A 14,675-nucleotide genomic window follows, 5' to 3' on the forward strand; every position below is an offset into this window, starting at 1 on the left:
ACCAACATGGTGAAACCCTGTCTCTAGTAAAAATACACAAATTAGCTGGGCATGGTGGTGAGTGCCTGTGGTACCAGCTACTCAAGAGGCTGAGGCAGGAGAAATGCTTGAACCCAGGAGGCGGAGGCTGCAATGAGCTAAGATTGCGCCACTGCACTCTAGCCTGGGTGTTAGAGCAAGACTCTGTCTCACAACAACAACAACAAAAAGGTAAACAACAAAAACAGGACAGATGATAACAAAGGTGGTAAGAATGTGGACAAGCTGGAACCCTCATACAGTGCCAATGGAAATGTAAAATGGAACAGCCTCTTTGGAGAGTAGTTTAAGATAATCATAAATTTACCATATAATTCTGCAATTCTAGTCCCAGGTACCTATCCAAGAGAAATGAAAACATGAGTCACACATGCATGTGAAGTTCACAGCAGTACTATTCGTATTAGCCAAAATGTGAGGCAATCCAAATGTCCATCAACTGTGGATGAATAGGCAAAAGGGCATATCCATACAATGAAATACTGTTCCACAATACAACATAACAAATTACTGATACATGCTACAACACTGATGAATTTCAAAAACATTATGTTAAGTGAAAGAATCCAGATGTAAAAGACTATAGTTTCATTTACATGAAATGTCCAGAAAATGCAAATCTATAGAGACAGAAAGTAGGTTAGGGAATGCCTGGGGTTGGGGGTAGGAGGACTGACGGCAAATGGGCACGAGGAAGAGACTGGAAATCTGTCTTTTGGGGAGACAGAAATGTTCTAAAACTGATTCATGCTGATAGTTGCACAACTCTGTAAATGTACTAACAATCATTAAATTGTACTGTTAAGATCAGTGAATTTTATGATATATAAATTATACCTCAATAAAGCTGTTAACAATAAAGAAAGAAATACATATAAGAATTGGAGACAGTATGTTTTATGCTTAAGGGTCTCTGAAGACCTTGCTCAGGATCTGCTGCGTATAGGAAATGAGTTGGAAAAAACACGTATTTATTTTATATGCTTTTACTGGTTAAGAATTACATTCCACTATCAGTAACAGAGATCCACTCAAGAATCCCTAAAATTATCATGAACACACACAGAGATACTTCTTAACTGTATATGTGTATATATATGTGTCTGTGTGTATAGGAAGCTCAGAAGGCAGAAAGTACTCTCATCCCTGCCCTTCCAGAGCTTTCCTAGAAACTGTGCAACTTCCCTATCTCATTGGCTAGAATTTAGTCACGTGGTCATATTGTGCTGCAATGCATGAAACATAATTTTCCAAATGGGACTTCGTTACAAATAATGGAAGAATGGGTATTAGGAGGCAAGCTGGCAATCTTTTCCTCAATGTCAGGGAGCAATCTCTTAATAACATTACTTTGAACAACAAAATACTCTTGGGTATAAGGTGGAGAGTAGTAGGGAGAAGACACGAGTCTAAAATAAGCTCAATTAACTCTACAATGCATACATTTTAGGGATCACTGATAGAACTGGCCTAAAAATAAATGGCAAAGTGTAACTCCTCACTCCTTAAGAGTGGGCTGTCCATTGTGTGACTTCTTTTCAGAGTACAGTTCACAAGAGAGAAGTATAGTTCAGAAAAGATTAATTTTTCCATGGAGAAACCTGAGAAATACTACTTCACTTGGTGATCAAAGTCAACCAATAGGCAAAAATCACATCACTAGTATGCAACCTTGATATGACCACTTTGCCTCTGTGATCTTCCTTCCCCAAACCCATAATCCTGGTCTGGTCATGAGAAAAACATTAGACTATTCCAAAACAGGTATCTTCCAAAATATTTGCCTGGTATCCTAAATATTGGTAATGTCATCAAAAACATCCACATCCATTGGGTTGTCTTTTTGTTGTTGAGTTTTAGGAGTTATTTATATTATTTATTGAAGCATAAAATTTTAAAATTTTGATGAAGTCCAATTTATCTAATTGCCAAACTCAAGGTCATGAAAATATCCTTGTGTTCTTCTAAGAATTTTACTTTTAGCTATTCAACTTAGGTCTTTAATCCATTTTTTTTTTTTTTAAATCAACTTTTAAGTTCCAGGGTAAATGTGCAAGATATGCAGGTTTGTTACACAGGTAAATGTGTCCCATGGTGGTTTGCTGCACAGATCAACCCATTACCTAGGTATTAGGCCCAGCACGCATTAGCTATTCTCAGGTAGGGATCTAACTTCATTCTTTTACATGTGGATATCCAGTTGTCCCAGCACCATCTGTTGAAGAAATGGTTCTTTCCTATTGAATAGATGTGGACACTCTTGTTGAAAATCAAATGACCATGGATATAATGGTTTATTTCTGGACTTTCTATTCCATTGACCTATATGTCTAACCTTACGCCTGTATTACGCTGCTTTGATGTATGTAGCTTTGTAGTAAGTTTCAAAGTCAGGAGGAAGTGAGTTCTCTCCTTTTTCAAGATTTGGGCTATTCAGGGTACCCTGTAATACCATATAATTTTTAGGATTTACTTTCCTATTTTTCAAAAAAAGGCCATTGGGATCTTGATAGAAACTGCATTGAATCTGTAGACTGCTTTGGGGATTACTGCCATCTTACCAGTATTGTCTTCCAAACCATGAATACAGACTGTCTTTCTGTTTATTTAGGTCTTATTTAATTTCTTTTGGCAACAGTTTGTAATTATCAGTATGTAAGTTCTTACATATCCTTGGTTAAATTTATTCCTAGGGGTTTACTGTTTTAGATATTGTAAATAAAATTGCTTTCATAATTTCCCTTTTGGACTGTTCATTGCTGGTATATAGAAATACAACTGATTTTAGTATGTTTTCTATCTTGTAACTCTGCTGATTTTTTTTTTTTTTTTTTAAAAGACAGAGTCTCACTCTGCCACCCAGGTTGAAGTACAGTAATGCAATCTTGGCTCACTGCAGCTTTGACCTCCTGGGCTCAAGCTCTGACCTGCTGCCTCAGCCTCCCAGGGAATAGCTGGGACTACAAGTATATGTCACCATGCCCAGTTAATGATTGCATTTTTTTTGTAGAGACAAGGTTTCACCATGTTGTCCAGGCTGGCCTTGAACTCCTGAGCTCAAGTGATCCATCCATGTTGGCCTCCCAAAGTTCTGGGATTACAGGCATGCGCCACCACACCCAACCTGCTGAATTCTTTTATTACCTCTAACAGATTTTTTGTGGATTCTTTAGGATTTCCTACATAATACAAAAATTAGCCGGGCGTGGTGGTATGTGCCTGTGGTCCCTAACTACTCAAGAGGCTGAGGTGGGAGAATTGTTTGAACCTGGAAGGAAAGAGGTTGCAATGAGCCGAGATCATGCCACTGCACTCCAGCCTAGGCGACAGAGTGAGACTCTATCTCAAAAAAGGATTTCCTACATATAAAATCATGTCATTTGTAAATAAAGAGAGTTTCACTTTTCCCTTTCTATTCTGAGTTCCTTTTGTTTTTCTTGCCTAAACTGCACGTTTGAGCAACAGATGAGAGACAACATTCAACACGGCAATTTCAGCATGGTTTTCAAACTCTAGATAGGAATGTAGCCATAACACTTCTAAAATCTGTAGAAGACATTTCAGGAAGCACTTTAGTCTTTGTACCTAAAATACATGCACCATATAAACATTCTAATGTCAACAGCACTTTAAATTTGCACAGCAATACATGAAAGAACAGACTTTACACTTCTTGTGCTCTGAATTATCTTTGGTATGTTTTAAAATACTTAAGAAATAGAAACAAATTTTAGAGACAGTTTTCACCTTTAGAATTTATTACATAAGCTATACACACAAAATGAAATCCTAGTTATAAAAGATGCATCTAGAAGAATAATTTATAATAAACCAACAAAAATGAGAATGTGTATCTCCAGAAATATAGACATATTTAAATGTCCTCAGTGACTGGCACTGCTTTATGCATTACATAAGACAGTATCTACTAATTAAGGTATCGAATTTACTGGGTTTTAGAAGGCTTTAAAAACAATATCCAGATAAATCAACAACAAAAATACAGCTCAACTTTGAACTGCATTAAAATCCAGAGTCTCTCATTTTAGATGACCATTCCTTATTCCTCTCAAAAGGTTTCCAACAGAAACTATTTTACAAACTAATTATTAGAATGTCTTCTCCCCACTCTCCCCAAAAGCAAGTATGCATGGAAGTGCATGCGTTTAACCTTAAGAAATGTATTTTTGGTATCATTAATATAAAATTATAATATTTATATTTATAAAATTGCATATAAAAAGTATCAATAGAATATAACCTAAACACAATTTTAGAAAGATATCAACAGCTTGCAAATATAAAAACTTTGTGCTATTAAAAGGTGTTTAACAAGATAGTTATTAATACATTTGTTGTGTATATAATTACAAAAGTAAACCAAGAAATATTTAAAATCTTTATTAACCCAAATTAGAATTATAAAAATGTTTGTCTCAAAAACAATAACTGTGATACTCAAGTACAGAATTGTGGTGCAGCCAGAAGTTGTTCAAGAGCCCTCCCGCAAATCATGACTTGCACTCTGGCTTTTAAGTGAAGACAAGGGAATCTCAAGGCAGATGGCAGAAGGGCATTAAAGAAAACAAAGATGACAAAAAAGATGGGAAGGACACAATGGTTAAGTAAGTTTCTTGTCTGATACAATAAACTATTTTTAGGAAGGATAAAATTAAAAGTGCTTAATACCAACAAAATTTAACGCTGCTAATTACTCTTAAGTGCCATAAAACATTAGTTAACAAAATAACTTTATTAAGAGTTGGCCAAACAACTATTATTACTATTACTACAGGATCTTGTTCTAGCCAAGTTCCAATATTTATCAGTTATCTTACACATGACATTTATCTTAATATGTACATAAATAGGAAAGTTTAAATACTTTTATTTTACTATTTTAATCTTTTCCTTAAAGATGCAGGGTTTCATACTACATCAATTAGGCGGACATGACAAAAATGACTTAAATAGGAACTGAATATAAAGAATACTCGATACCATGACATCATCATCTGGAACAACTGAAGTTTTCTACCTCTTGCTCCATTTTCTAGATAAAGGGGAGGAAGAGCAAATAGTAAGTTTCAATATGGAATAAGCTAAAGAAACATTTCATGACTGTTTTTTTTCAGTAAACAACTTTGAGAAGAATATTAATATTCATGTATATATTTGATAGTGAAAATGAACATTCAGTTCAATATTTAAGACTGCCACATAAACTGATTTTACCTATAGGATTTCATTATTTAAATAACTTTGAAATGAGTCTGGGGTGCATTCATCTTATGTTAAATTCAAATAGTATTAATCAAGGTACTGATGTAGTTAAAGAGTTTAGTATTTTACACTTTGTAGGTATCAATATTATATATATTATACTACATAGTATACTTTAGTAGGTATACTAAATACTATATATATACTAATGGGTATCATTTTTATATTCTGTAGTTACCAATAATATGCATAGGTAAGTAATATCTTTTTTTTTTTTAATTTAGCACTCTATCTGGTGAAATGATCTGTTATTAAAAATAATAAGGCCAGGCATGGTGGCTCCTGCCTGTTAATGCCAGCACTTTGAGAGGCTGAGGCGGGAGGACTGCTTGAAGCTAGGAATTTGGGACCATCCTAGGCAACATAGCAAAACCTCTATCTTTATAAGAAATTTAAAAATTAGCCCAGTGTGGTAGCGCTTGCCTATAATCTCAGCTACTTGGAAAGCTGAGGCAGGATTGCCTGAGCTCAGGAGTTCCAGGTTATAGTGAGCTATGTTCTTGCCACTGCACTCCAGCCTGGGTGACAGAGAAAGATCCTGTCTCAAAAATAAATAATGCTATAATTAACACTCTAATACCTACTATAAAGGAAGATTAAGTACACAAGTCTTTTTTTTTAAAGACAGAGTCTTACTCTGTTGTCCAGGCTGGAGTGCAGTGGCTTGATCTTGGCTCACTGCAACCTCTGCCACCCAAGTAGCTAGGACTATCTACTATCGGTGCACGCCACCACATCTGGCTAATTTTTGTTGTTTTAGTAGATGGGGTTTCACCATGTTGGCCAGGCTAGTCTTGAACTCTTGGGCTCAAGCAATCCACTCGCCTTGGCTTCCCAAAGTGCTGGGATTACAGGCATGAGCCACTGTGCCTGGCTGACAAGTCTTAAAAGAAGCTATTATTTTTCATTAATACACACACACAAAAAGGGTATTCATAATTTATGTTCCACTATTTATTAAAGACACAAACTATTGGCTGGGTGTAGTGGCTGATGTTTGTAATTCCAGTACTTTGGGAGGCTAAGGCGGGTGGATGGCTTGAGCTCAGGAGCTCAAGATCAGAGTGGGCAACACAGCAAAACCTCATCTCTACAAAAAACACAAAAATTAGCTGGGCATGATGGCAGGCGCCTGTGGTCCCAGCTACTTAGGAGGCTGAGGCAGGAGGATCGCTTGAACCCAGGAGGTGGAGGTTGCAGTGAGTTGAGATCACACCACTGCACTCCAGCCTGGGAGACAGAGACCCTGTCTCTAAATAAATAAACAAATACACAAACTAAGTCCTAGATTGGAAAAATACTAAACTCACTTGCATTTAGAAATAATTTATAATCCACATATTAAAAATGATCTTTATGGAATGGGACATCAATTTTAGAAATAGAAAGATGGTCTTTAAGTTCTTACAATCAGTTACTTTTTTTTTTTTTTTTTTTTGAGACGGAGTCTTGCTCTGTGCCCAGGCTGGAGTGCAGTGGCTGGATCTCAGCTCACTGCAAGCTCCGCCTCCCGCGTTCACGTCATTCTCCTGCCTCAGCCTCCAGAGTAGCTGGGACTACAGGCGCCCGCCACCGCGCCCGGCTAGTTTTTTGTATTTTTTAGTAGAGACGGGGTTTCACCGTGTTAGCCAGGATGGTCTCGATCTCCTGACCTCGTGATCCGCCCGTCTCGGCCTCCCAAAGTGCTGGGATTACAGGCTTGAGCCACCGCGCCCGGCCTACAATCAGTTTCTTATGCAGATTAAATAAAGCCTCAACAATCCTACATAAGTGATATATTAATGTGACCATAAGAGCATTTGTAAAAAGTTTCCACTCAAGAGTTTACCTGAATAAGTGATGTTTTATCATAGTCCTTGCGATGCTGATAAATACATTGGCTGATTACTGCATACAAATTTTCCAACTGAAATATGTTGTAGTTTCGACTTTTTTTAACAACAGTCTTCAAAAGATTCTAAAAGAAAATATAAGTGTCAATATGTGTGAGAGAGAAACTTCCTCAGACAAGATATTTAATTTAGAAGGTTTGGGGAATTATTAAAAGCCTGACAGAGGGCAGACCAAGTCATCTAACGACACAGGGCAGCCTCTGGCAGTGGCTCTGACATTTAAATGTACTTAAGTCTATCTATAATCCTGGCCTTGACCTTGAGTAACTCCTATTCTAAAAACTAGAGCTGAGGGGATTGCCAATTCTAAGTCTAGCCATAAGCATCTACAAATTAAAAACTAACCTCAATTTAGATTAACAGGAGAAAAGCAAAGCTTTTTTGCAGAAGATTTTATGATAGTATAAGTACATTTTAACTAATTTTATTATGTGAAACTAAAAAAGATACTACATAAATGGTGAACTACCTCACCACTTCAGGGTTCTTATATAAAAAGGATTTTCCATCTGCTAAGTGTTTTTTTCTCATGACTAAAATGGTGGACTTACTGGATTTCTGTAATTCTTCAAGTCTGGTCCTACCAGAATATGCTGCCATTACCTCATAATGAACAAAAACACACCATTATAGTTAAGTAACAACTAACTAAAATGGCTATAGGTAATGGTCATAAAAACAATGTATGGGACCAATAATTTAGATCAGCATGTTAAAAACTGCAATTTAATACATTAAATAGTTACCTCCAACTACATCTTTTATGCAAATTATTCTATACCAAGTATATCCTCTGATAAAAGGCCATTATTTATTGCATGCCTAATGGATATACTGTACTATTACATAGTCCATTTTGATGGGTTATATTATCAGAAAAAGTAAAAATTGAAATAGTCTCAGTAATGAATTGACTCTGAATGACATACATGTATACTGAGCAGAACAAAGCTGTAAAATTTATAACAATTAAGTAGAATAATAATTGCTACTCTTAACCCCAAACAACGTAACACGGTGAACTTACACACAAGTTCCTGTCTCAGCACTAGGAATACCATTTTACTGTCATGAAATTTATATGGACTTTCAGTTCCACACATTCTTTTTAATAGAGTTTTTCAGAAAGACTGCAGTTTTTTGAGAGAAACTACTCCAGGAATATTGCTGCTTCCTTCTCTAAGAAGTGTAGACATTGAGTTCTTATTAGCTCTGCTACATTCAAGAGAAAGGCTTTCCTAAGTTCATTAGTACTAACAGGTTCACTTTGTACTTAAACAGGGCAGATTTCCCTCTAAAATGCCAAAACTCTTACCTGTATTAAAAATAATGTATCTTTGATAAATGTATAATGTTCTCAGACTTGAAATGTGGCCAAAATAAAACAGGCAAATTGGAATTGAGATGCAGAATGTTTTTACTTTTGAAGGAAAAGGTCAAGAAATCAATCTTATTTCAAATATGTTAAGGCAACTGTTAACACATCCAAGTTGTTGGTTAAGGAGATAAGACTGTTGTTTAGGTGTGTCAGGGTGTGGAGATCCAGATGTAGGATCACCGTTACAGAGGTGATGGCTATTCCAAAAGTAAAGAGTAACAGAGCAAATGATCAGAAAAACTGTGAGACGCTTACAAAAGTAGTTGAAGGCAAGGATGATTTAAGGACACAATAGTTAAGGAAGAAGAGTTATCTATAGTGTCAACTGTTACAGATATGGCAAGAAGAGTTCAGTTTAACAAAGGCAAGTATTATTAGCTATTAGGAGGTCATTTTATTACAGTGCTTAGGTTGAAAATTGAATTTAGGGGAATAGGTAGGGGAAAAGAATGAGCAACAGGTAACATGGCAGCTATGAGAATCACTTAGCTATTTTATTTTCCCTTTGATTCCTACCACGGATCCTTGGATATAATTCTTAATTTTGGGCCAGGCACGGTGGCTCATGCCTATAATTCTAGCACTTTGGGAGGCTGAGGCGGGAGGATTACTTGAGCTCAGGAGTTCAAGACCAAACTGGGCAACATAGTGAGACTTTGTCTATTTTTTTTTTTTTAAGAAATAAAAATCTATTTTATATTAAAAAATAATAGTAATAATTCTTTTCTTTTTTAGATACAGTTTTGCTCTTGTCACCCAGGCTGGAGTGCAGTGGCACGATCTTGTCTCACTGCAACCTCCGCCTCCAGTTTCAAGTGATCCTCCTGCCTCAGCCTCCCCAGTAGCTGGGAATACAGGTGCCCACCACCACACCCAACTAATTTTTTATTTTATTTTATCTATTATTTATTTGTTCATTTTGAGACAGAGTCTCACTCTGTCACCCAGGCTGGAGTGCAGTGGTGTGATCTCGGCTCACTGCAAGCTCCACCTCCTGGGTTCACGCCATTCTCCTGCCTCAGCCTCCTGAGTAGCTGGGACTACAGGCGCCTGCCACCATGCCTGGCTAATTTTGTTTTTGTACTTTTAGTAGAGATGGGGTTTCACTGTGTTAGCCAGGATAGTCTCGATCTCCTGACCTTGTGATCTGCCTGCCTCAGCCTCCCAAAGTGCTGGGATTGCAGGCATGAGTCACTGCACCCAGCCTAATTTTTTATTTTTAGTAAAAACAGGGTTTCGCACTGTTGGCCAGGCTGGTCTCGAACTCCTGACCTCAGGTGATCTGCCCACCTGGGCCTCCCAAAATGCTGGGGTTACAGGCGTGAGCCACTGCACCTGACCTATTCTTAATTTGGAACAGGGGAAGGAGAACAGTAAAGGGAAGTTTGGAGGAAAAAACGTTTTACTTTTTCATGTAAATCCCATGTAGCCAGAATGCTACTAGTCACAAGCCAGTGTTTGGGGATTACTAATCTGCAGAGTAAAAGCATTATGATTTCAATTTACATACTTTTAATCGCTCATGATCCACAACAAGTGAGGGTGTCGGCTGAGAAAGAATTGCCAAAGCCTTTTCAACACTGATGAGCTGCTGCTGTTCTACCTGGGAACGTCTAGCTCGAGTCATTCGCAGAACACACATTTCTAGAATGAAAAATCAAATAATTATTATTTGGTCCATAGATATGATGCCTAAAATAATAATAATAAGCAGATTAAACAGGGCATGTTTACTAAGGACATAAACAGCAATTCTGGCTTATTAACTCATTCTGTTGTAAGATTGAGATACCGCCACTCATACACTCAAAAATTAAGGACAGTTTGAGACATATGTTTCATACTGAGTATTTCAAGGGGATTCTCAACAGGTTAGAATGTCTTCTACTTGAGCACAAGACACACACAACTGAAAAGCTAGAAGGGACCTCAATAATCTAGAACAGGGGTTGTAAAATACCATCCATGGTCAAAATCTGGCCTATCACTGTAAATTAAGTTTTATTAGAACACAGCCTGCCTGTAATTCCAGCACTTTGGGAGGCTGAGGCAGGTGAATCCCTTGAGTCCAGGAGTTCAAGACCAGCCTGGGCAACATGGAAAAACCCTGTCTCTTTAAAAAAATTTAAAAAATTAGCTGTGCATGGTGGTACATGCCTATAGCCCCAGCTGCTTGGGCGGCTGAGGTTGGAGGATTGTTTGAGCCCAAGAGGCAGAAGTTGCAGTGAGCAGAGATCATGCCACTGAAATCCAGCCTGGATGACAGAGGAAGACTCTGTCTCAAAACAAACAAACAAACAAACCTAGCCACATCAATTTTATCTACTGTCAATGTAGTTTTCCCAGCAGGGCTGAGTAGTTGTCACAGAGACCAAGATTGTATGGGCCCCTGTGTAGGCTAAAGTATTTAACTATCTGGTATTTGGTTCTTTAAATAAGAAGTCTGCTCATCTATGACTTAGAACAATACACTCAACGACAAATGAGAAAAATAAGGCCAGAAGAGGTGAAGAGACTTTTCTTTCTTTTTTTGAGAGGCAGTCTTTTTGTCACCCAGGTTGGAGTGCAGTGGCATGATCTCAGCTCACTGCAACCTCTGCCTCCTGGGTTCAAGCAATTCTCCTGCCTCAGCCTCCGGTGCAGCTGGAACTACAGGCGTGTACTATCACGCCCAGCTAATTTTTGTATTTTTAGTAGAGACGAGGTTTCACCACATTGGCCAGGCTGGTCTCGAACTCCTGACCTCGTGATCCACCCACCTCAGCCTCCCAAAGGGCTGGGATTACAGGCGTGAGCTACCGTGCCCGGCTGTGAAGAGACTTTTCTAAGGATATACATCTAATTGTTGTGAGAGCCAGGATAAGAACCCAGATTTCTTGATATCTAAGCAAGTACCTGTACCGCTAAATAGTATTCTTGTTAAAAAGAAAACGATACAAGAAAAATAAAACAAATCTGATTCAAACCAAAACATATTATACAGCCAGAAGATTAACATTTAAAATATTCACACTAGAAAGTATAGCCTAGACTACTATTGCTAATTACTCAAATACACTTAGAACTCATGTCAAAGAAGCCCTTGCAAAAGGCTTGCATTCAGTGTATCAGCCACTGAAAAAAAAAAAAAAAAAAAAAAGTCCATTTACTTAGTCAATGCTTATTTTTGACCAAAATAAATTTCTGGCCCCATTATCCACAATTTTGCTTTGTATGATTAAATAATGTTTGGCTTTTCTAAAATCCAAACAAACCTACTGTCAAGGGTTCCAGAAGATTCAAATGAGGACAATTCTAAATAGAAAATTTGCGGAGCAGGATCCGTGGAATAAATATAAAAAATCTTGAACTTAACCTACAATAAGGGACAGAAAAATGATCAGGGTGGGTAAGAGTTGTTCATGCCACTCAGCAAGAATCATAGCAGACTCTTATTTTGCTTAAAAATGAAAGGGTATCATATGCTTTAGTTTGTTACATTTAATCTTCAAAATATCTCATTACCAAGCAACTGTCTATCTGCCCCAGTTTTGCAGATGAGCAAACAGACTAACAAGTTAAGTATCTTGCCAAAGGTCACAAGCTACTAAGTAGTGAATTGGAGGCTCAAATCTAGGTCTGTTTGATGCCACAGCTTGTAACTATCCTTACTAGCTCAATAGTAAACATACTGCTATTGTTTTCTAATTAACTAACATCTGCGCTCTGAAAGGCAAGCAAAAAGCAATAAACTAAGATGCAATTCGTTGTTTAGAAACTTTGAAATATCTTTTAAAATAAGTAAATTATTTTAATTGAAAAAGACGTACCTTTTCCTTCATTTTCATCAGAAATATGTATTATCTGAGAGCTAGAAGCATCTCCATTGCAAGCAGTCTTCTCTCTCCTTAATTCTGTACATGCTGTAGTCTTCCTAGAGTCTTCAAGCTCATTCTCGATATTACAAGTATTTGAATTATTTCTCAATTCCAGTTTGCTTTCAGAGGCATTTTGCTGCTTTTCGTTTTCTTCCACTGAAGACTCTCCTGTGTTTCCGGTCTCATTATGATCTACACTTGTGTCTTGAGTTTCCTCTGTATCACTCTCAATTTTGTGATCCATGGCATTCTGGCTATCATCCTTTGCCTGTGAAACCTTCCTTCGCTTTTTTATGGTGCCTAAGTACCATTTTGACTTTTTGCGAATTTTCCTCTTCAACTGAGCTTCAATAAATTTAAAGAAAAATGATGAAAGAACATTCAACCATTTTCTAAAATTCGAAGAGTGAAAAACCCTGATATATGAAAGGATAGTGGGAAACCACAGTAGTTTTGTATGGTTAAAATACAGAAACAAGAATAGAGCATACTGTGAGAAGGTGGAGGAAGTGGGTAAGGCCCAGATCATAAAATGGTAAAAATTATTTTATCTTGAATACTTTTAATCTTTAATAATCTTAAGGAGGGTACTGACATGATCTGTCTGATGAATATTTTGCAAACATTACTTTGGCAGCAGTATGAGAAATGGACTGGAAGAAGGTCCAAACTTGAAATAGGCTACACTTATTGAGTGAGCATTTATCATATACTAGAAACTATCTTACTACATTGCCTAGACTGGAGTGCAATGGCTATACACAAGCACAGTCATGGCGCACTACAACCCCAAACTCCTGGGTTCAAGTGATCCTCCTACCTCAGCCACCTGAGTAGCTACAACTACAGGCGTATCCCACTGCATCAAGCATATACTAGGAATTCTTCTAAGTCCCTCATGTATGCTTACTCATTAAAATTTCACTTTAACCCGGCCAGGCGTGGCGGCTCACGCCTGTAATCCCAGCACTTTGGGAGGCTGAGGCGGGCGGCTCACAAGGTCAGGAGATCGAGACCATCCTGGCTAACACGGTGAAACCCCATCGCTACTAAAAATACAAAAAAATTTGCTGGGCATGGTAGTGGGCACCTGTAGTCCCGGCTACTCGCAGGAGAATGGTGTGAACCCGGGAGGCAGAGCTTGCAGCGAGTCAAGATCATGTCACTGCACTCCAGCCTGGGCAACAGAGCGAGACTCCATCTCAAAAACAAAAACAAAAATTTCACTTTAACCCAATGAAGTTTGCTACCATTATCATCGTCAGTTTACAGACGAAGAAACTAAGGTACAGAGAGGTTAAATATTCTGTCTAGACTAGATGCAATATAACCACACAGCAGAAGTCCTGGAAAGAAGTAGTAAAACTTTTAGGTAGTAGAAATGACAAAGGACAATTAAAGATTACCTTTCTCCCCAGTGGTTTTTTTCTTTTACTTCTTTCTTTCTTTTTTTGAGACAGTCTTGCTCTGTCACCCAGGCTGGAGTGCTGTGGCATAATCAATAGCTCACTGCAGCCTTGAACTCCTGGGCTTAAGCAATCATCCTGCCTCAGTCTCCCAAGAAGGTAGAGCTACAAATGTGTGCCACCATGCCTGGCTAGGGTTTTGTTTGGTTTTTTAGAGATGGGGTCTTGCTCTGTTGCCCAGGCTGGTCTTAAACTCCTGGCCTCAAGCAATCCTACCACCTTGGCCTCCCAAAGTGCTGGGATTGCAGACACGAGCCACAGTGCCTGGCCTCTGTCCAGTGATTTTCTTTTTTTTTTATTTTTTATTTTTTTATTTTTCCTTATTAAGATTTTATTCCTAAAAGTCTTCTAACACCATCATAACAAGGTGTTTTGTTTTTTTTTTTTTTTTAGTGATTTTCTTAATGGTGTCTGGGAGCTTGTCTGCTGCCTCTTGGTTGTCAGAAGCTGCTTCTCTTGTTATCTTGATTTCTCTTTTTATTTGTTTTTTGAGATGGAGTCTCACTCTGTCCCCCAGGCTGGAGTGCTGTGGCGCAATCTCGGCTCACTGCAAGCTCCAGCTCTTGGGTTTACGCTATTCTTCTGCCTCAGCCTCCCAAGTAGCTGTACTATAGGTGCTCACCACCATGCCTGGCTAATTTTTTGTATTTTTAGTAGTGATGGGGTTTCACCGTGTTAGCCAGGATGGTCTCAATCACCTGACCTCGTGATCCGCCCACCTTGGCCTCCCAAACTGCTGGGATTACAGGCGTGAGCCACC

The 14,675-nt window shown here is 38.1% G+C and overlaps 1 protein-coding gene across 1 annotated transcript in view; it reads right to left on the reverse strand.

The window, feature by feature from the left end:
* Positions 1-3,779: 3,779 nt before the first annotated feature.
* Positions 3,780-14,675, reverse strand: part of ATAD2 (ATPase family AAA domain containing 2) — an 82,310-nt gene continuing 71,414 nt past the window's right edge. The window contains exons 25-28 of the mRNA XM_038000172.2: positions 12,402-12,794; positions 10,103-10,236; positions 7,151-7,279; positions 3,780-5,092 (exon numbers count right to left, since the gene is read on the reverse strand). Of these exons, the coding sequence (XP_037856100.2) occupies positions 5,051-5,092; positions 7,151-7,279; positions 10,103-10,236; positions 12,402-12,794 (698 nt within the window). The 3' untranslated portion in view covers positions 3,780-5,050. The remainder of the gene's footprint in view (positions 5,093-7,150; positions 7,280-10,102; positions 10,237-12,401; positions 12,795-14,675) is intronic.

The sequence above is a fragment of the Chlorocebus sabaeus genome, chromosome 8 (assembly GCF_047675955.1).
Source record: "Chlorocebus sabaeus isolate Y175 chromosome 8, mChlSab1.0.hap1, whole genome shotgun sequence".
Classification (NCBI taxonomy): domain Eukaryota; kingdom Metazoa; phylum Chordata; class Mammalia; order Primates; family Cercopithecidae; genus Chlorocebus; species Chlorocebus sabaeus.